General features: G+C 39.6%; 2 protein-coding genes across 2 annotated transcripts; one reads left to right on the forward strand and one right to left on the reverse strand.

The window, feature by feature from the left end:
• The first annotated feature begins 419 nt into the window (after window positions 1–419).
• LOC106926765 (complement component C7-like) lies at window positions 420–9,985 on the forward strand. The gene is made up of 18 exons (XM_015001862.2): window positions 420–477; window positions 569–621; window positions 702–777; window positions 2,530–2,671; window positions 2,971–3,115; window positions 3,216–3,354; window positions 3,976–4,104; window positions 4,216–4,459; window positions 5,442–5,555; window positions 5,632–5,798; window positions 6,451–6,679; window positions 7,213–7,384; window positions 7,486–7,573; window positions 7,762–7,894; window positions 8,120–8,311; window positions 8,683–8,782; window positions 8,865–9,046; window positions 9,628–9,985. The coding sequence occupies exons 1-18, from the start codon at window positions 442–444 to the stop codon at window positions 9,804–9,806; spliced, it is 2,520 nt and encodes an 839-aa protein (XP_014857348.2). The 5' UTR covers window positions 420–441; the 3' UTR covers window positions 9,807–9,985.
• Window positions 9,986–10,945: 960 nt separating this feature from the next.
• On the reverse strand, window positions 10,946–19,798 carry c6.2 (complement component 6, duplicate 2). The gene is made up of 18 exons (XM_015001871.2): window positions 19,659–19,798; window positions 19,141–19,300; window positions 18,828–18,984; window positions 18,573–18,717; window positions 18,363–18,504; window positions 17,592–17,730; window positions 17,264–17,458; window positions 16,912–17,155; window positions 16,469–16,591; window positions 16,215–16,381; window positions 14,777–15,002; window positions 14,136–14,304; window positions 13,932–14,043; window positions 12,909–13,041; window positions 12,392–12,586; window positions 12,179–12,266; window positions 11,275–11,519; window positions 10,946–11,192 (listed from the first exon to the last, which is right to left on the reverse strand). Exons 2-18 carry the CDS (start codon window positions 19,290–19,292, stop codon window positions 11,011–11,013), a joined length of 2,814 nt encoding a protein of 937 aa, XP_014857357.2. The 5' UTR covers window positions 19,293–19,300; window positions 19,659–19,798; the 3' UTR covers window positions 10,946–11,010.
• Window positions 19,799–21,305: the final 1,507 nt, after the last annotated feature.

The following is a 21,305-nucleotide window of genomic DNA, read 5'->3' on the forward strand; positions in this document are numbered from 1 at the left end:
TAGATTTGAGCCTTAATAAATAATATTTTAATTAGAAAAAAACTTGTTGGATGTGAATATTTCCCTCAGCTTTAAGTTTCCTTCAAATTGAAGAAGTTCTTAATCCAACCACTAGGTGGCGAGCTCAGCAAGATTGTTTATTAGTTTATTCAATTATGAAACAAAGAAATAAAACTAATTGTATCTTCTTTCAGTCAATTCCTTCGTGTATTTTATGATCAGAGTAAATAGATTTAATAAACTGCAGTATTGGACACAAGTTTCTCTAAACTAAAACCTGTAGCAGAGTAAATAAATCCAGATTATGGGTCATTTCAGAAGCAGGTCAGTTTGGACCTGGTTGTTTCAAACGTTTCTTCATTGAGGGGATTCCTGAACTCGGGGGAGTGTTGAGAAATCCTGCTGCTGATAAATGACCTGAGCGTTACAGAGCTGGAGCAGATGAGGAGGAGAAACTCTGACCAGAACAGCATGAAGGTAAAACCAGAAAATTCACCATTTAAAACAGGATTTACCACAAACAAATCACATTTAAACTCAAATAAACCTTCCTGCTTTCTGCTTACAGTTGTATTTGGTTTCTACGTTATCGCTGTCACTTACTCTGCTGTCTCCAGTTTGGTAAGAGTTTTACCGTTGTTTTAATAAATGATGTATAGTTTAGGGTTGTATTTTTAAATAAATATACCTTCTTTTCCCAGTTGTCAGCAGAGAGTAAACTGTAGATGGGGTTCTTATGGAGGCTGGTCTGAGTGCGACGGCTGCTCCCGTACCAAGGTGACCAAACAACACTTTGACTCGGAGCGATGGACATTTTACTTATTTACAGAAGAGATAAATATATTTATTCATTTTATATGAGAAAATAGGGTTGTGTAAAGAAAGTAGAAAATATTGGTGATGATTGAAGCACAAAAATATATTTTTAAATTGTACTTAAAAATAAGCTTAGCCCATGTTAGCTTACTTTATTTCATATTGTTATTCAGCACAGTTTTAATTTTATTTTAGTGTATGAAGCTTACATTATTTATCTTACCTTCCCAGTGTTTATTTTCCTTTAGCTCATTACATCCTCTTTTAACTTAGCTTACATTAGCTTAGCGTGGTTTATCATATTTTAGATTTCCAAATCCTATTTTTTAATAATTTATGTACACTTAACCTAGTTTATTTTAAAAGCTAAAGTTACTTAGCTTACCCTATCTCATCTTATTTTAGCTAACTTTGGTATATTTTTACTTTACCTTTACTTTACTTTAGCTTAGTGAAGATTTTATTAATGCTCAAGATGTAAATGACAACACAGAAACCTTGAGACTTATTTTTAGTTTAGCTTAGCTTAATTTATGGTACCTTTGCTATTATGTAGTTAGCAGATTTGTTTTCCATTTGTTGACCCAGATTATAAATCACATTGGTTGTGTAATCTTTTGAGTGTGTTTTACCAGAAACAGCTCAGTTAGAGCAACACCACTGACTTTTGGCACCAACCCAACCCAAACAGGACAGAGTTCAAATGAAGCAACATTTCTCTCTACTGTGAAAATATTTCAGGGAGTTTGATGTTTGTTTCTGCAGTAAAGTACAAACAAGTCCAATTAATGTGAGATGGACTTGTAATCAGTACAAAAAGATTTTTGCTGCCTTCATGAGAGATTTAACTCTTTTTATTAATTATTGTTAACTGAAACATGTAACCATTAAAATTCACATTTTGAATAGTTTTATATTTATATTTGGTTCTCAACTGTTTATAAAAACAGTGAGTGTTTAAAAACAAAACGGCCAACCGTTTTCCGAATGCAACGTCACAAATCAGCAGGAACTGCCCCTCGCCTAGCAACCCCACCCCGTTACCTAGCAACCCCCACAAGCTCCACCAGTTACCTAGCAACCCCCAGTAGCTCCAAATAGGCAGAACTGACCAAACTAAAATCACATTATCCAAGAATGATTTTGTGGGGAAAAAAATAAAGTAATGAACATGTTTTATTTGGCCAATAGATCAAACTTTTTATCACATGGGCCAAAAATAATCAATTCAAAAATAAGAGGAAAAAAGGTCAAAAAAAGATGAAAAAAGAAAAATACTGAGTTTTTACATGTTGAACAGTAAACTAAGTTACAATATACTCATTAAGATCAAACCAATTTAATTTAATTTTTTTTAATTATTACAGGAAAAAAGGTGGCTACATCACAAAGTATTCAATACTCAGACTTTTTGTATTTTCTTGTGATGATCTCATCTATCCAAGCTTCGATGCACCAGCATCGACTTTTACTGAAAACTTGGTTATATGGTTTTCAATAAATCTTGTTTTTATTGCTAACAATTAACAAAAAAACTTGTATCATTGTCAGTGGACACCTTTAAAAATCACAAAGTGGACTCCTTCAATTTAAATTGACGAAATCAGTCCGAACTTTGAACATTCCCGTTTTCCAGAAACCTGTTCAAGAAGCAGAAACGTCACCTTTAGTTCAGTAATTCAATGTATTTAATATTTTTATTCTGTCTTCCAGGTGCGGACTCGTCATGTGGAGGTGTACGCTCAGTTTGGAGGGGCGCCATGTTCAGGAGACGCCACCGAAACGCAGGCATGCGTCCCACAGAAGACGTGTCCCCTGGAAACAGGGTGTGGCAGCAGGTTCCGCTGCACCTCTGGTACATTCAGATCCAAAGTCAAATACCTAACGCATCGATCAAAGTTATTACAGCTAACTAAAACCAACAAAATAACAAAAACTGAAACTTAGAAAACACTTTGGTTAACGGGACTAAATAAAACTGTAATTTATGGGGAAAAACTTAAACTAACAAACTATATTGTGTATTTGTAAAACTAAGACATACTGAAGTTATAGATGTCCTTTAATTTTGTGTTTGTGAATCTATTTGTTAATGAAATCAAACTAAACTCTAATGACCCTGATGAATGTGAAACCGTTCTAACTGTGATGCAGGTCAGTGTATCAGCCAATCTCTGGTTTGTAATGGAGACCAAGACTGTGAGGACGGTCTGGACGAGCGAAGCTGTGGTCAGGACAACAGCCAGTACTCCTGTGATCTTATCAAAACGCCTCCAAACGCCGACCTCACAGGCAAAGGGTGGGAACCTCAGTGTTTCTGAATAAAGACAAAATGTTTGGAGATGATAATCTGTCACCTGTTACCATAGATAAGGTCACTAGAAGCATTTCTTTCACAGATTCGACGTTCTGACAGGGAAGCTGAAAGCGGGTGTGATCAACACGTTTAGTTTCGGAGGACAATGCCGGAAGGTTTTCAGCGGGAGCCACAAAGTGATGTACAGACTGCCACAGAACATCCTCAGGTTCAACTTTGAGGTGAGTAACTGAAGAAACTGATGGGAGATGAATAGTTTGATCTGGTCCAAACTGGCAACAGCACCTCCAAAAGATGAAGTCCAGTCCATCCGCTTAGAAAGTCCACTTCGTTTGGGGACTGGTGAACGCGTAATCCAACCAAAAAAGTTCACTCTGTCTCTGAAGTGAACTCTGGTGCGGTTCCAATGAACATGTGAAAAACAAGCGGACTGAAGACTGCTCCTAAAGCAGGAAGTGGACTACTGAGCAGGGCATTCTGGGTAAATGCAACCAAAGCCAACATTCTAGTCAAGAGACTCGTGATCTTTTATCAAAGACAAACGAGGAATCCTAAATCTGACACCACTCCATTTTTGTTCACATTTTGTGAAACGAAACGAAAGCTTCTTTGGAAGCTTTCGTTTCCTTCAGTGGTTCTTGGTGCAGCGCCCCCAAAGGCGAGGAGGGGAACAGGTTGTTTGAATAGTTTGGCTCATGTGAAACAGCACAATGTGAAGCGAACTGCAGCAGGTGAAAATGTAACAAATGCTGCAGTTTTGGTCTCGAAATTGAACGGACTCTACTGGACTATCAGGGTGAAAACATCTTTGATGGAGCTGAGATTAACCGTTTGTGCTGCAGGTCCATGTGGACAACGAGGAAAGTGACGAGTCCTATGAGAGCGCCTGGTCCTACGCTCAGCACATCCAGTCCAACAGCTGGTTCGGACATGACCGTCGGACGTTCCACAAAGAAGTCACAGACAATAAGGTGACCGATGACCAGACCTGCTTCAGCTGCATAGTGAACCCTTGAATCTTTGGGTTTCATCATTTGTGTGTCCCATAAAATCCCTTCCCAATCTTCTCTGGTGTGTTTCAGGCTTACAGACTTCTGGTCCTGAAGAACAGAGTGGAGTTGGCCCAGTTTCAGAACTCTGCCCCCCAGTATCTGACTCTCTCTGCAGACTTCTGGAAGGCCTTGTCCTCGCTGCCGCTGACCTACGACTACTCCGCCTACCGCCAGGTGCTGCAGACCTACGGCACACACTACATGTCTGAGGGCTCACTTGGCGGCGAATACCAAGGCTTGTTGGAGTTTGACTTTGAGGCCCACACATCCCACAGTAAGGACTTTATGAGTGAATATTGTTACAGGATAACAGAGGAGAACATGGACAATGCCAAGGTGATTTGACCCACTGTTCAAAACTCAAACACTCCAAAGGGATTAAGGTCACCAATTAATGGCATGGTCCAATAAATCACCACAAAGATTTGACTGTGGCTTAATCGATGACCAAAGTACCAAGCTAAGAAAAGCTTAAGACTAATGCCAGACTTTCAAAGTAGCCGTCAGTGTATTATCTAATTCCGGGGGAATAAAGTTTAATCTAAGCTGTCAAGAGGTGAGGTTCATACAGAGGTGGGCAGAGTAGTCAAAAATTGTACTAGAGGAGGAGCAGCACTACTTCAACATATTTTTACTCAAGTAAAAGTAAAAAGTAGCCGTCCAAAAAATTACTCAAATAATTTGATTAAACTGGTATTTGATATTTTACCCAGTTAAATTACCGAAAAGTATATGAACAAATACCAAAGTATTTTTGGTAAATACTTTGGTATCTTAAGTATTTTACCAAAATACCAAATACTTTGGTAAAATAGTATTCAGTAAAAAGGCTGATCAAAACATCTGATTTAATATTTGAAATTTGCATCATCAGATGGACCAAAATACAAAGTTATGTGGAAATGTTGGTATTTTAATAACCAAAATGAAAATAATTCATAATAATAATTACAAAATCAAACTTTATCAAAAACTGCAGGTGTGTGTCTTTGTCTGGTGAATTTTTTTGGCTAAAAAAAGCTTGTTGTCCTTTCATTGAAGTTACTCACAGTGGATAAAATATCCCACTCAACTAAGAGTATCGATACTTCATAATGAATTTACTCAAGTAAATGTAAAAAGTGCAGCATAGTAAAAATACTCCTAAAATTATTTTTTCCAAAAAAGTTACTGAAGTAAATGTAATTAGTTAATTCCCACCTCTGTACATATGAAATGTTTGAAATAGTACATTATATTTCTGTCCTTCTTTAAAGGTGTGCAGGACATTGAATACCAAAGATGTTGGAAAAAAGTGAAGCGCTTCCTGTTCTTTAAGAAAACCAAAATCATCTGTGAAAAACTACAGAAACATCTGGAATCCAAAGCTGGTGAGTTAAAGCCACACAAACTCAAATAATTTAATCAATGTTCTCTCTGAGCTGACATTATTTCCATTATCTGCAGGAAGCCAGTCAAACAAGATGCCCATTAAGGTGAAGGTGTTTGGAGGAGATCCGCAGTTCATAGGCGCTCTGTCTGTTCTGGATCTACAGAAACCCGAAGCTAACGGAGAAGTCTACAGTAACTGGGCCTCATCTGTCAAAGATTTCCCTGATGTCATAAACCAGAAGGTAAAAAGACCAAAATCACACGTATTTAAGAGCCCAGTAATAAAAATATTAAACACGGAGTACTTTAGAATTTGGATTAGTAAATAATCTGACGGGAAATAGGATTAGTAAAGTTTTAGACCACATTCCTCCAGAGGGAACAGGAAATGTTGTTTTGCTGAACCATCCAACTATTTATCACCCCAAAGCAAATGTATGAGTATTTTGTTTGATACGGTGGCCCAGAAGAGTCAACAAAATACAAAAGCTGTAATATAAAAGCAAAAAGCCACGGCATAGCAACAAAAAATCAGAAGTTATGCTAACACAGAATTTATGCTAACACAGAATTTATGCTAGCAAGTTTGTCATAACTTCCATTTTAGCATAAATGCTGTTGTGTCTTTATGAATCCCAACATATTTACACAAATAAATTATTTTAAAGCTCATCAATTCTCAAAGCTTTTTATTGTTGATAACCAGAAAACATAATTAAATAGAATAACAATGTTGCACAGGCTACCAAGTTTAATTAGCATGGGCTAATCAGTGCTAGCTAGCTCTGATTTAGAATGTTCCCTAGCCAACCAATAAAATTGTCCGATTTCCCCTCTAAATAGTACCAATAATCATCCCCCCGAGTGTTAACATGGTGAGCTAATCTCTTCCAGCTTCGTCCTCTGTATGAACTGGTGAAAGAGGTCGAGTGCGCCGGGTTGAAAAAGCTTTACCTGAAGCGGGCGATGGAGGAGTTCCTGTCCGAGGAGCATCCCTGCCGCTGCAGGCCGTGCCAGAATAACGGCCAGCCGCTGCTGACCGGCACCGAGTGCCGCTGCGTCTGCAGACCCGGAACATCAGGACCGGCCTGCGAGAGGGGAGCCGTGACTGGAGAACAGCCCGGTAAACAAGAAGCAGAGGCGGTGTGGCCGTCGGAAAGACCGGGGGAGGGGCTCTGGCTAACCTCGAAATCTGATTGGCCACTCCCACCAAAGCGGCCAATCAGATTAAAATTAAATTAAATAAAAGGTTTTCCTCCAAAAAGACATTTCTGAGCTTGAAAAGTAAAAAAAAAATAAATCAATAAAATTCTAGAATTTTTTTTAAATTTTTATATTAATTTGAGAAATTTTGTAGAAAAAACAAAGAAATTTATGAGCAACAAAAGTAAAAAAATTTGCAAGAAAAAAAATCAGAAATTCTGAGATTAATCTCAGAAATTTTCTGAAAAAAAATTTGAAAATTTCTGTGTTCAGAACATTATAAATATGCTAAAAAAAAAAACTGAGAAAATTTTAGATTAGTCTCAGAAATTGTCAAGAGAAACCAAAGGAATTTTCTGAAAAAAAAAGAACTTTTTATGCTCAACCAAAAAGTATTTTAAAGGTTCCTGTAGAGAACGAGAAATGAAAATAATCAATGGATCTGTTTCCCAGGAGTGATCCACGGCAGCTGGAGCTGCTGGTCCTCCTGGGGATCCTGCTCTGGAGGTCAAAGGTCAAGAACCCGAAGCTGCAACAACCCCGCCCCTAGAGGAGGGGGCCGGAACTGCATCGGGGAGCAAAGCGAACAAAAACCCTGTGAAGAGCCAGATATGCAATACTTACAGTAAGTTTTCTAGTTATAATAAAACCTTAATAGCTTTGAATCACAATAAATAAAGTTCCTTTTTCACTCATTATTTGATTTTTCTTCCTTTTTGCCCTCAGGATGATGGAGCCTCAGTGCTTTGGGCTTTCCATAACTCCACCAAAACGGTGCAGACTCCCTCCAGTCCTGAAGAATGGATTCGTTGAGGTGAATTTTTAATCTGAATTCCTGTTTTGTTTTTTAATGTTTCATTCTAACAGTATTACAAAGTTGAAATAATACAAGAATAATAACCTCACATGCCTTAGTTGAAACACACTTTCTGTTCTGGTAACATTAATGTCATATTAAAAGGTATTTGTTCATACTCTGACAGTTTTTTATTTTTTTAATAGGATCTTAAAGACTTTTACACAGTAGGAAGCAGAGTGCAGTATTCCTGCATAGAGGATTTTTACCTTGTTGGAAACGCTGCAGCCACATGTGGAGAAAACCAGCAATGGAGCTCAGGAGCAATGGTTTGTAAAAGTAAGTATTAAACTAAAGCAAAATTTAAAACCCATTAAGTTTTATAAATGAAGCTTTGGCTGACAAATAGATGAAAATGTGGACATTTTTAGAAATATTCAGGATTTGTACTGCGCTTATTGTGAATATTTCAGTTATAACAGTTTCTACACTTATTAGATGTTTATTTTTTCATAGTTGGTTTCATAAATATTATGTAAAAGTAGAAATTAACATTTCTTCCAGGTTCCACTTGTGGATTTCCTGAAATCGGCGGTTTAGTTGAAGCCACGCCCATTAAAAATGCCTACCAGATCGGAGACACCGTGTCCCTGTCGTGTCCCGCGGGATCGGAGCTGGACGGCGAGGTGTCAGAGGTCAGGTGCAGCTCCAGTCTGCAGTGGTCGCCGTCTCCTGATGATGTTCGGTGCAGAACAGGTGAATCTTCAGAAACAGGTTACCTTTAAACCGGATAAATATAATGATTATTACAGAGAATTTATTCATTTTGACACAAAGTGATTCAAGTTCTGAAGGTGAGGTCTAATTTGGCCCAGACAACTTTATTTTTAACAACAGAGTATTTGGCCCAAACTGGAAGAGAAAAGAAACAAAGTAAATAAAGAATAAAGTCAAAGTAATAGTAATAAGAATAATATTTTAATAATATTACAGAGTAATATTATGTATGACTTCATAAGAATAGTCACTTTGACTAAGATAAACCATCATCACTGGTCTATAAATGAGAATAAATCGCATTAGATTCTGTAATGTTTCATTAAATTTGCCTTCTTGTTCCTCCGCAGTGCTGCTCACCTCTCCGGCGCCACCTGCTGGTCTGAACTGTAAACCCTGGGAGAAGATCGGAAAAACCGGCTGTGTCTGTAAAATGCCCTCTGAGTGCCTGTTAGTCTCTTACTTCAGAACTAAAACCAAACTCAGATCCAGACCCAGTCGGGGTGTTTGGTTTAAAATGTTCTTGTTTCAGGTCGTCTGTGCAGTTCTGCTCCCGGGTCGGGCCGAGGAGTCTCTGGTTGGGCGTCTGCCAGCTGGGGGCGCTGCGCTGTTTGGGGCGCAGCTTCACGCTGGCCGCCGATACGGACTGCAGCAAACCGGAAGAGGAAACGTTCATTTCCTGCAGCGACTGCAAACCAGGGACGACCTGCCGAGGTGAAACACCCGATTACTGAACATCCTGCTCTATAAAAACACAAAAAAGAGTAAATATGTTCAGATCTGACGGACTGTTTCCAGCACAAATCTCAACGTCTGATGAAACTCATGTCAATAGTGCCAGATATACATTATGACGGAGTATAGAGACAAACCAAATAGTACAAAGATATGAAAATAAATACAATTTAGAGAACAAAGATGTAATTCGAATTATTTTTACTATATTCTCATAATATTATGACTGAATTAAAGTCATAACATTTATGTAATATTATAACTTAATTCTTTTATTATTTTTGACCTTATTATCGTATAACATCTGGGATTTTTGTTTTACTTTAACTACTATATAGTGACACTTTATTAACCATTTACTACTCGATGATGTCACGATCGGGAGAAATTAATACGTTTTGAGATTTTCTGCCACACAATGACAAACTATTTCAACAGAATTTTCCTCTGAATTATCAATAAAAACACCTCAAATGTGGAAATTTGAACAACCCGCCTAAAGCTTTTCTTTATTATTTTCCATCCAAAAGTGCTGAGTATGATTACCTTTTTAATCGTAGAATCCCAGCGGAAATGCGCATGTCTGAGTCCTTCGGAGTGCCCCGCAGGCCCCGCCCCCCTGTGCGTCAGTTCCGGTGATGATGGCGGCGCTGCGAACATGTCGGAGTGTGAGGTGGGATCCAGGAGGTGCGCAGGCGAAACTGTCCGCCTGATCAGTCTGGACCAATGTCCGCAGTAAACAGACACTTTTCTTCATTGTTTCTGTAAATATTTATTACTTTCGTAGCAGCTGAACTGTAAATAGAACAGATCGTTCCAAATAAATTGATAAATTTCTTTGTTTTTGTACATCCATAAGGATGTTAATGGTTGGATTGATTGTTTTTGTTATAAAATTAATAAAACTGTTTTCTTTAATTCTCTTGATTTATTTTATATTTGTTCATCCATTTTATTAACTTTAACAGCAACTGGATGGTTTCTATGGTCCATTTAAACTAAGCTAATTCATATTAGAGCTAGCTAACTACCACCTTTGCCCCTCCAGCTAGTTTAGCAATTGCTAAGCTAGCATGAGGGGCAAAGTAGCTAAACTTGACTGGCAGCCAATCAGAAAGATTAACAAGGCAAACGCCATTTCAATTAATTATTTTAACTTATATGGATTTTTACAATAATGGTTCAAAGATTACAGAAGCCCATTGCTGTCATGAAAGAAACAAATAAAAGCCCAGCAGGAAGTCATAATTTTGAGGTATGGGTGTCGATAGGAGCAAGTTTCCTTAGAGAAACAGCGGGACTTTGAATTTCATAAACTATAAAATTCAAAGCTGCTTTGAGCAACTTGTTCCCCTCCTCTCCTGTGGGGGCACTACTCAATGAAACAATGAAGGAGACACCGAGTGCAACTTCCTTCTTCACAAAATATGAACAAAAATGGAATGCCGTCAGATTTTAGTGGTTTGGCTTTGGTGAAAAACCAGGAACCATTTCTCCAGCTAGCGCTAGGCTATCGCATTTGTTTTGTTTGTATTTACCCAGAATTCCCTGCTCTGTAGTCCACTTCCTGCTTTTGGAGCGGTCACTGGTCTGCTTGGCGTTCACATTAGGGCTTTGAACTCTAACTGAACCCAGACCTCTGTTTGTAGGCAAACCAGAGTTTGATTAGCATTCACACCTGCCCAAAGGAACCAGAGTTTCTGGAAACTGGTGTGAATCCACTTCGTCAACAAAACAAATGTCTACATTTTTTAAATATAAAATTTTATTGCAATACAAAGTAAAATAGAGCTTTAAATGCCAGGATAACTACCTTCATCCATCCATTGAATATACCCACAAACACTGACACTCAGAACAACCAGCCATACTAAACTAGCTTCAAAAACCTTTCATTCATTTTTAATCGTCATCTGCAGCTGCAGGCAGGTTTACATGGACCATCATCTGCTCTGACAAACGCCCTCGTTGAGGATTTCATGCTCCCGGCCGCTGCAGGTGATAGCTGCCAAAGTGCAGAGACTCATGCTTCGGATCATCTGCATCGGCTTCAGCTTCACGCAGAACATCTGGTCCGAGGTTCTGGGGCAGTCAAGAGCAGCTTTGCACTGGCACTTCTTAGAGGCTAGAACCCATAAGTAAACATTAGACATGATGCTTGATCACTTCCCAGACTTCCCAGTACGTGAGACGCCAGACCGACTCACCTGAGCAGGTCTCCCAGTCGTAGCAGGTGTCCAGGTCGCACGGCACATGCAACGAACTCCTGGGCGACATCTTGGCTCTGAACCTGGCCCACTCCAGTTTGGTTGGCTCGACCGAGTCGCACACGCCTTCACCGATGTAGAAGAGTGGGTCGCCGTGGCAACGGCCGGCGTGGAAGGAGCAGAGCGACATCGACACAGCGACATCCAGGTTTGTGTTCAGGACGCAGAGACTCGCCGACTGTGAACTGGAGACGTGCGAACGCTCAGATCAGTGAAGAAACTTATTTACATTCTGTTAGATTCTCCTTCCTAACAAGGTTCTGTCAGTCAACATTTAGCAGGTTTATCCAGTGGTGGACACGCCTACATTAATTTTTACAAATAAACTCTAACTTGGCCATTTTGCTAACTTTCAGTTGAATAAAGTTTGACCTGTGTTGACATTTTGGTCATTGATTCTTAAAAACTCTCAAAGTAGTTAGATGTTTAGGACTTTAGTATTTTTGCTAACTTTGAAAACGTTTAGTGCTCTTAGCTTCACTTAAGTTCATTTTTCCAGCTAAATTTTTGGCTGTTTTGTAAACTTTCAGTTGAATAAAGTTTGTTTATAGATTTAAGAATTGTTCAAGTAACTAGACGTTTATGTAAATGTGTCAATGACACATGGTGAGAACTTAGCGCCTAGCATTTAGCATTAGCTTCTGCTAGATACAATGTTGGAGCGGTGCTTTAGCATTAATTAATTTATGATTAGTGATTTAGAGTTAACGTAACTAACTAAAGAGTTAGTTAACTAAAAATGTAACTAAAAATGGTAAAACACATCTTTGACAGAACTACCAATGAGCTGAAGAGGCTTTAAAATGATGAAAATGCAACATGTTAAGATCTAAAATTCACCCACAGACAGCTTTCCCGTTCAACGCAGACACAGCCAGATCTCTGCCGCTTCTGTCCTGGACCGCACTGGCCGTCAGGAACAAATGGCTCCTCTGAACAGACAAAAAGGGACATTTAGTTCAGCACTTTCACTCATGGCTTCACAGCTAGCAAACAAAATGACTTTTTTCCAGAAGTTTGTCCAATTTTAAGAGCCTCTTCAATGTTTCTAACCAACCGTCTGTGCAGCGGAGGTCTGCAGGCAGCGGAGGCTCCCAGGTGAGTTTTCTGCTGCACCTGTAGATGCCTCTTGGCATCGGCATCAGGCCCGTCTCATTGCAGTTGAAACCAACCGATTCGCCCACTCTGTACGTCGCTTTGGGCGGATACAGCTCCATGTTCTCTGGGACCTCTGGAGCAACACAAAGCCTCCCTAAAGACAAGAAGGTGGCAGATTTTAGGAACTTCCTGTGGAGAAACACATGAATCTTTCAGTGTAAAAGCATCTCAAAGACTTCAGACCTGACTTGGACTTGTCCCTAAATCACTAGCAATATTTAGACACAGCCACATTTCTCACTGTATCAAAACTTTTCTATTGGTAATTTATGATCTTTGGAACTTTAGAATAGTTTTTAATTTTATGTTTAAATCATTACGGCTAATAATGTTCGGATTTACCTGTAAACGTTTGGGACTGTCTGGTTTCTCTACATTGACTTTCTCCCAACGATGCGGTAAAAAAACAGACTTACTGATGCATCTTCCTCTTGGTTGACTCCAGGTTCCATCAGGTTGACAGTTAATGAACTGGAAACCTTCCAGTTCGAATCCAGTGAAGCACTGGAACTCCTCATCCTCACCGAAGCTGTAATACTGTTTAGATTTCTACAAGAATGAAGCAAAACAGCTATGAGACCTTAAAATGATCCAATGTACAGCAGCGTATTGGGGCCATTTTATATAGGAAAACAAACAGAAATAGTGAATTTCTGCCAAAGAACTTTTGAGAATAAGCTCAGAAATTTATAGAAAATACAAGGACATTTCTGAGCTTCAAAAGTGGAAACTGGGTGCTGTGGGGGTGCAGGGGTGGGGCGCAGCCCATGTGCCACCCGTCTTCCCTTGCTCATAACCTCCTTCCTGCCAAACTACTTTTGAATAAAGGCCACTAGAACCAACAGAACCTTTAAAAGAAAAACATGGAAACTTTGGAAGAAAAAGTCAAATATTTTCAGATTAACCATAGAAAGATTTTTTTTTTTTTTTTAAAAAAGAGGAAATTTCTGAGTTTGAAAAGTTGAAGGTGTGCTAGAACAGAAACTTTGATATTAATTAAAAACAACTTTTGAACTTTGAGATTAATCTTTCCAGCAAATATTTGACTGTTCAAACTCAGAAATATCCCTGTTTTTGTTGTTGTTTTTTTGGATTCTTTTTCAAATTAATCTAGAATTTTCCAAGTTTTTTCTAACAAATTTTAAACTTTTCAAGGTCAGAAATGTTTTTTGTTTTTTCTAGAAAATTTCTGAGATTGATCTAAAAGTTTCTGATTATTTTTCTAGCAAACTTTGATTTTAAAACTCAGAAATTTCCAATATTGTTCTAGAACATTCATAAGATTAATGTCAAAATTTCTGATTTTTTTGGCTTAAATTTACTCGTCCTTTATTCTATCCACAATGGCTTTAATAAGCCGTTGTAAATTGCTATTAGGTTAAAATTAAACGTATTGTTAAATTTAGACATGGTTGTTGTCCAGTTAAGGTGATTTTTACCCGGAGGAAGCTGTGGCTCGGTCTCTGCGGCCTCAAACAGCCCTCCACCCCCGGCGGCAGCTCGTCCCTCCATCCCACAGTGAACTCATCGTCGTTGTCACACGACTCTTTTCTGCACAGGAAACCCAAACAACAAGCAACTGTACAAAAACCAAACATGCTGGTTGAAATAGTTCATTTTACTTGAGCCCGGATGAGTCCTACTTTTCAAACAGGGAGAGGGGACACGGTTCCTCTTGTCTGTTTGGACCGTCGCAGGGCTGGCCGCCTCTGAGGGGAGCAGGGTTGTCGCACTTCCTCGTTCGGTGTCGCCTCATGGAGGCGCTGCAGCTGCTCCACGGCCCCCAGCAGCTCCAGTAACCGTCCACTACCTCTGTGGAAAACAAACAACCTTCCAGTACAAACAGGACTAAATGTTTGTCCTCCTTTCAAGCTAATAGGCTGTTATTAGCCTATTAGCTTGAAAGGCTAAAGCAGTTCAACATAGAGATTTAAATTGATACTTTAGTTTTTTTCTTTATTAATTATAATGGTATGAAGTAGTTGGACAGTCAACATATGACCTGAAGTCAAACAGATACATTTATAGATTTATATGTGGAAAAACAGTCACTAGTTATGCTAGCTGCTAATCCCCTGGTTAAGCTAGTGGCTAATCAGAGTTCAGTGGAAATATTTGTTACTTTTTATTTATTGTTTTCAACCATATAAATTACATTTCAGTTCAAAACATTGTGAACTGTCTGATTAGTTGTATCAGTAACAGTGGCCAGGCAATATAAAAAATATTTTGAATAAGAATAAAAGATGCATTAAATGAGTCTGGTACTCAAAACGTCGGGTACCTGAAGTGTAGTCAGGCGCCCGTATCTCACAGTTGGTGCCGAACGTTCCTGTCTGGCAAACACACTTGCACTCGGTCCCAGAGAGAACCGGCCTGGCGTTGTTGGGACACGGGGCGCACTTGCAGGTATCAAACTCCTCCAGGTATTGAAGCAGAGCCTTCCTCAGATGTCTCCTCTTCGTGACAGCACAGGGAATTCCCCGAACTAGATCTATGATTGGACGCAACTGAACAAACACAAACATGGAGTCTTTAATATCCTTACTGATTACAGAGTGATGTCAGTTTGGTGAACTGGGTGGAAGTTTTTGTGAAAACGTTAAGATAGCAGCTACTTACACCTACTAACCAGCCTTGTTAAAATACCCAAAATAATGAGATGACTAGCTATGAGTGAGTTCGTGCAAAGCTAAGCATAACCAAACCGTATCAATGTGGATGTTTGCTCTCCAATGACATCAAGCAACAACAACAAAAAAAAAATCTTAAGAGAGGACCAACTGTGGATAAAACCTGGACAAGAAACGTCACAAGAACTTAATTCACAAGCAGAGCGAGTTAGACAAGGAGAGAAATGCTTTCTCAGCATCCTGCTAGCAAGGATGCTAACTGTGGATGGCTGAAAACTGAACTGTATGCCGGTGATTTATGCTGCCTGTAAGCTTAGGTGCTAGTTATGTTTAGGATATCCTTTGTTTAAGCTGCCACGTCCATCAACATCTCCTTTCTTATGAACAAGGCGTTAATCAGTTGAACATCTGGATGATTCTTCCAAAGGTTCACTGTTACTGGAACCACGTGTTGAAATCTAAAGAGTATAGCAAATGGTCTTACAGGCAAAATATGGTCCCCTGATTGACAATCTTATGACTCAATAATTGGTTCTAGTCATGGCAGCCATCTTATCACAAGACTATTCAGCCAAGCCATTTTGGGGGATCCTTTGTTTAACTTTGTTTTTGTTTACACCTACGCAAATGCCATCCATTGTCTGTAGCAGCTTGTCCTTGTGAGGTTGAGGAAAGGCTGGTACCCATCTCCAGTGGTAATTTGGTCAGAGACGAGATGCACCATGTTCAGATTGCTGGTTACTCAGCTAACATACAGCTAACAACCCGTATGCTGGCAGTCAACCATGCAGACACCCTGCCAAACCTTAGGACAATTTAGAGTAACCAGTTAACCTAACATGCATGTCTTTAGACTGCGGGAGGAAGCTGGAGGACCCAGTGAGAACAGGCGATCTCCATTCAGAAAGACTCTAGGTTGGGATTTGTGAAACCAAACGTAACACCGTCTCAGCCACCAAGGAAACTTTCTATCTATGTCCCTTTGTAAGAAAACCCTTTGGATCACTCTGGTTATTATCTGCTCTACTACGCCAACCCTTAAGGATCAATGATGAACAAAATGTTTCTATGTGGATCTCTGGAGTTGACCTGGTAGTCCACCAAAGCAGGGTTGTCAATCACAGACTTGGCCCAGTTCTTGTAGGATGTCTTGTCCGGAGCAGCACCTTGTCTTTCCCAGGCCAGAGCTCCAGCTTCCCGGGCTCCACCACCTTTCACCATGGAGAAGGATTTCTCAGAGGCCTGGATGAACGAGCCTGGACAAGAGAAAAGAGGAGAAAATGAGCAAAGAGACGAACCAAAGCGTAGAAATAAGAGAAACTCTGCTACACTTCAGAAGTAACCTTGGTATTTCTCAGTCATGCGGTTGTTGGTGCATCTGGTTACGCTGCTGGATTCAGAGTAGAGGATTATAGTCCAGGATGTGTCTCGGCTCAGGCAGCCATTGATGGTCTCTTCTGTTTCACCTGTCAGAGATAAAAACTGAGTTTTAATCCACTTAATCATGTTGGTTCAATAGAAAAATGTATCCAACTAGGTTACATAAACTGTATTTGTCTTTTCTTGTTAAAAGATGCAGGATCTTTGGTGACCAATATGAAATCTTAAGCCAAGGCTTTTAAGGAAGAGATCTCATGGTGCTTTTAGGATAGAACATCCATCCTAGGTTTTCCTACTTGAGCAGTCATTTTGACCTTATCTGATCATTTCCATGCACAGCGTTGTAGACGTACCTCTGGTTTATACTGTGGTTCTACACTGTTAATGCCAGGGTGTGACGTATAACCTGAGCTCTTTATCTCCTCCCTGCTGTACTGGTAGAGCAGATCATAGAGGCCTCCCAGTTTTCCAGAGCTGTAGTAGTGCGTGCCAAAGCGCTGGAAGATCTCCCTGTAGAGAGCGTAGTTGTAATCGAGTGGCAGAGCGTGAAGGAACTGAAGGAATGGCAGCGAAAGAACAAGATCCTGTGGATCCTTCACTGTAAAGTTCGAAATCGGTAGAAGTTGATGCACTCGGAAAAACTTGGAGTCCTGGAAAATGGTGGGATAGACACTGATTTTAGTACTTTATAAAACATTTAATAAGACATTTTGTTCTTGTGTTAGCAACGGGTTGTGTAGATCTAACATTTAAATCACCTTTTTCTTTGAAGCCTCAAAGGCTTCCTTACTCGAGGTCAGACTGGAGCTAGAAGAACGGCGCCCATAGAAGAACAAAAAGTGAAAGCTGTCTTGATCTCGTGTGTTTTGTTCACTCTGACCTGATTTCTTTATCACAACCGGCTCAGAAACCACCGGCTGCGGGTCGGTGCTGAAGTCTTCCAACACCCCGACCTAAACATCCACAACACGGTTAGTAAATCTGACATAATTAAAAAGTGGAGAACATTTCCAGGATGTATCACTGTTTTAAAACTTGGTATCCAGTTAGCAGGAACAGTTTTCAGAGCAGATTATCGATGACTACCTTAATGTCAAAGGTCTTAAAGTTGTGTGGCACTCGATGGTAGAGTAAAGTGCTTTGCGGCCGCCTGATGATGCAGCTTCCTCCCATAAACATGTTGTCCAGCACTGCTCCCCTCGGCTCCTCGGCCAGAAAATCAAAACTACAAATAAACCAGGAACCAGAAGGAGGAAATACTTTGTTAAATATAATTATTTTCATTTCCCACTGCTCTGGACGTATCATCAGTCTTTGGAGGAGAAAAATGCTGCAAAGCAGCACAGAAGACACTTGAAACAATGATATAATATTAGCTATATCACTAACCCTACAGCACCAATAATACATATTAGCTCAGCTAATGCTAAAGCGCTATAACAACATCAAATTTAGCAGAAGGTAATGCTAAAGTGCTTTAGAATTTACCAGAAAAGGAAGCTAATGCACTAAAAGATGTCAGTTAGCTAAAATGCTAAGGTGCTAAACATGCAACTACTTGGAGAACTCTTAACAGTTAGTAACCAAAACTTAAGCATAGATGTTGAACTTTATTCAACTGAAAGTTTATAAAACACCCGAGTAAATTAGTGCTTTAGAATTTATCTGAAAAAATTTATATACAAAAAGCTAAGTGCGCTAAACACCTTCAAAGTTAGAAAAAATGCTAAAGCGCTGAATAAAAAAATGTTTTGCAATTAGCGCATTAGTGGAAGTGTGCTCACTACAATGAAAGTACACCTCTACAAACGTCTCTGGGGCAGTTAGCAGTTTGGGGTAAGAACCAGGCAGTTTTACCCGTTTCCAACCAGATCAGCCCCCGGGGCGGGTCTCCTCTCAGAGGGACAGACCACCGTAGGGGCTCCGCAGCCCCTCTCATCCGAGTTATCTCCACAGTCGTTCTGTTTGTTGCATGTCAGCGTTGAGTTGATGCAGCGCCCTGCAACAGAAAAGGTCGTTTTTAATCATTTCTTACAGCTGAAGTTCAGGAGACTCAGTTTTAGTCACCATTGTCACACTTGAAGTCGCCCCTGCAGCCCACCGCCGGGAGCTGGCAGTCTTTGGAGGGGTGGCAGGGCCTCTCCTCTGTCAGCTCCACGCTGCATTCAGAGCCACCGAACTGGGACGGTCTCACCACAGACCGGGTCCGAAACTGAAGCAGAACACGGCAGAAACCCGAGCAGCTGGGTTTAATAAATTATTCACAAATACTGTAGTTTCTAATGTGAACATGAAGTGTTTTGGAGTGACGTTGGTTCCTGCCTGCTTCCTGGCGCAGGGCGAGCAGTCGGACCACCGGCTGAACTCGGACAGGACGCAGTTGATGGGACAGGCCTGCTGGTTGCAACCCCTGGTGTCGTATCTGGAACACATCTGGTGGCAGCTGTTCTTCCAGTAATAATCATCATACTGAACGTTCCTGCAGAGACGGGAACGTCTGTCTGAGCCTTCTGGGTTTGCAACAATACTTTTAATATTTTGGTTCGTTGTTGCACAATTGGCCGTTTCTCAAACATCATTTAGAAAAATAACCTTATAACGTGTTTAACTCTAAGAATCTGTTTTCTTCTCTCACCTGCTTCTGCTCTGAGTGCCGTAGTTGCAGGTTCTGGTGCAGGCGGACCAGGGGGCCCAGGGGTACCGGTCACAGTGACAGGCCAGGCTGCCGGACATGAAGCCCAGGAGCAGCAGCTGCAGCGGCAGCATCATGCTGCGGGATGGAGACATCGAGCAACCTGAAAATTATTTAAGTTTTTATTTATTTTAAAATAAAGCAATGCGACTCATTTAGTTTCTATAGAGGAGAAATAAGGCCACTGAACAAAAACAACAAAAAAGATTTTTAACTTTATTCACACAATTCTGACTTTCTTTCTGAAAATGTTGACTTTTTTCTCAGAATTATTAAATTAAAATCAGGTTTTTTCCCCCAGTGACTCTGATTCTCTTTTGAGAAATTGTTTTTAATGCATCTGCAGTTTTCATGCAAATTTATTGCATTTTCCTCCTTAATTAAATATCTATACATTTTGCAGCAGGTTTCGTTGAGCAGACTTTAACCACAAAAACTTAAAAGATGAAGCCATAACTCACCAGATGAACTGCTGTCGTCTGCAGGAGGGATTTTAATCAGAAATCTGAATCGGTTGGTAATAAAAGCAGAGCTGCAGCTGATCTGAGGCTGAGCTTCCTGTCTGCGTGGTTATAAACCCACAGCGATCCTCTGGGAATCTTCTTGTTTATGAACTCATGTTGACCAATCGGTGTCTAAAAACAAATCACAGGTTCTTGATCCCGGTTGTTACGGGAAGCGAAGCAGCTCTGGAGTTTCCAGGCTGCTCGATGCAAACCAGATGTTCAGTTTCACTGCTTATCTTCCAGAGGGGGACGGGGAAAGTTTCTGCTCATTTATGACCTTCTTAAGTTTTCCAAACATTTTCACAATCAGCAGCTTTGCACAATCGACGATTTGTTTTGGTATGAAGAACATCTCAGCCCAGTCTGGATCATTTCAGCAAAACAAAACCATCTGATAGAAGGAAAATAGGCCAGATTTTTATTAAAACTGCTCACAATATGAAGCTAAAATACTGTTTATGTAGAACTCAAACCAATAACAATAAACATCTAAAAGTTTTTATTAATTCCCATTTAATCCCAAACAAATTCCTGATATTCTGGTTTTATGTAAACAGTATATGCTCCACATTGTTTTAAAAAACTAGATCGTACAGACAGGATTTTTTTATCCACATAAAATCACAAACCCATCACTGATTGCTGCTATAATCATGCCAAACCAATAGGGGGCAGCATAGCGCAGAGCTACAACCTGTCAGCCAATCAGATTGCTTCAAAACAACCACCACTTCCTGTTAGGAATCAAACATGGCGTCATGAGCTTCATTTGTAGGTTGAACCATAGACATAATATAAGGATAGACCCTCATGGACCGCTCTCGCCTATTGTCGCTGTCGAGATTTAGGGCGGCCATCTTGGAGCGGTACTCCACTCCACTCAGCCTTATGTGTTTAGCAGCACAATGATGTATCAGCGCATTTAATCGATCATAACACACTTTTTTGTTACTGTAAACCATATTCAAACATCTATCAAAGCAACATTTATAAACAATTGTATTTTTTAAGTATGTTTTTAATACATAGTTCATCATATTTAAATATGCTTAGTGGCTATAGCAATAGAATAGGAATGGAATATTCTGATATCGATGTATGAAGAGCATATTACAAAGCACACAGCCGTTCATCATTTAATACATTATTTAGTAATATCAATACATATTTATATAACTATACAAACACTAATAAATAAAGATTAATAATGACACAAATAAATAATGATTAATACTGAATTATATATACACTGCTAAACAAAATAAAGGGAACACTCAAATAACACATCCTAGATCTGAATGAATTAAATATTCTCATTGAATACTTTGTTCTGTACAAAGTTGAATGTGCTGACAACAAAATCACACAAAAATCATCAGTGGAAATCAAATTTATTAACCAATGGAGGCCTGGATTTGGAGCCACACACAAAATTAAAGTGAAATGTTCCCTTTATTTTTTTGAGCAGTATATATATAAACATGTGTGTGTGTGTGTGTGTGTGTGTGTGTGTGTGTGTGTGTGTGTATATATATATATATATATATATATATATTTATATATATATATATATATATATATATATATATATATGTTTTTCAG

This window comes from Poecilia mexicana, unplaced genomic scaffold (assembly GCF_051168715.1).
Source record: "Poecilia mexicana isolate PSO_F unplaced genomic scaffold, ASM5116871v1 scaffold_12, whole genome shotgun sequence".
NCBI lineage: Eukaryota > Metazoa > Chordata > Actinopteri > Cyprinodontiformes > Poeciliidae > Poecilia > Poecilia mexicana.

Excerpts from the sequence above, each read along its gene's own strand:
- LOC106926765 (XM_015001862.2), top strand. The coding sequence starts at position 442 with ATGAGGAGGAGAAACTCTGACCAGAACAGCATGAAG. Across the intron at positions 4,105-4,215 it reads AAGAAGTCACAGACAATAAG|GCTTACAGACTTCTGGTCCT; the intron begins GTGACCGATGAC and ends GGTGTGTTTCAG. Across the intron at positions 4,460-5,441 it reads TGAGGCCCACACATCCCACA|GTGTGCAGGACATTGAATAC; the intron begins GTAAGGACTTTA and ends CCTTCTTTAAAG.
- c6.2 (XM_015001871.2), bottom strand. The coding sequence starts at position 19,292 with ATGTCTCCATCCCGCAGCATGATGCTGCCGCTGCAGCTGCTGCTCCTG. Across the intron at positions 12,267-12,391 it reads AGACCTCCGCTGCACAGACG|AGGAGCCATTTGTTCCTGAC; the intron begins GTTGGTTAGAAA and ends TTGTCTGTTCAG. Across the intron at positions 11,193-11,274 it reads CGACTGGGAGACCTGCTCAG|CCTCTAAGAAGTGCCAGTGC; the intron begins GTGAGTCGGTCT and ends TATGGGTTCTAG.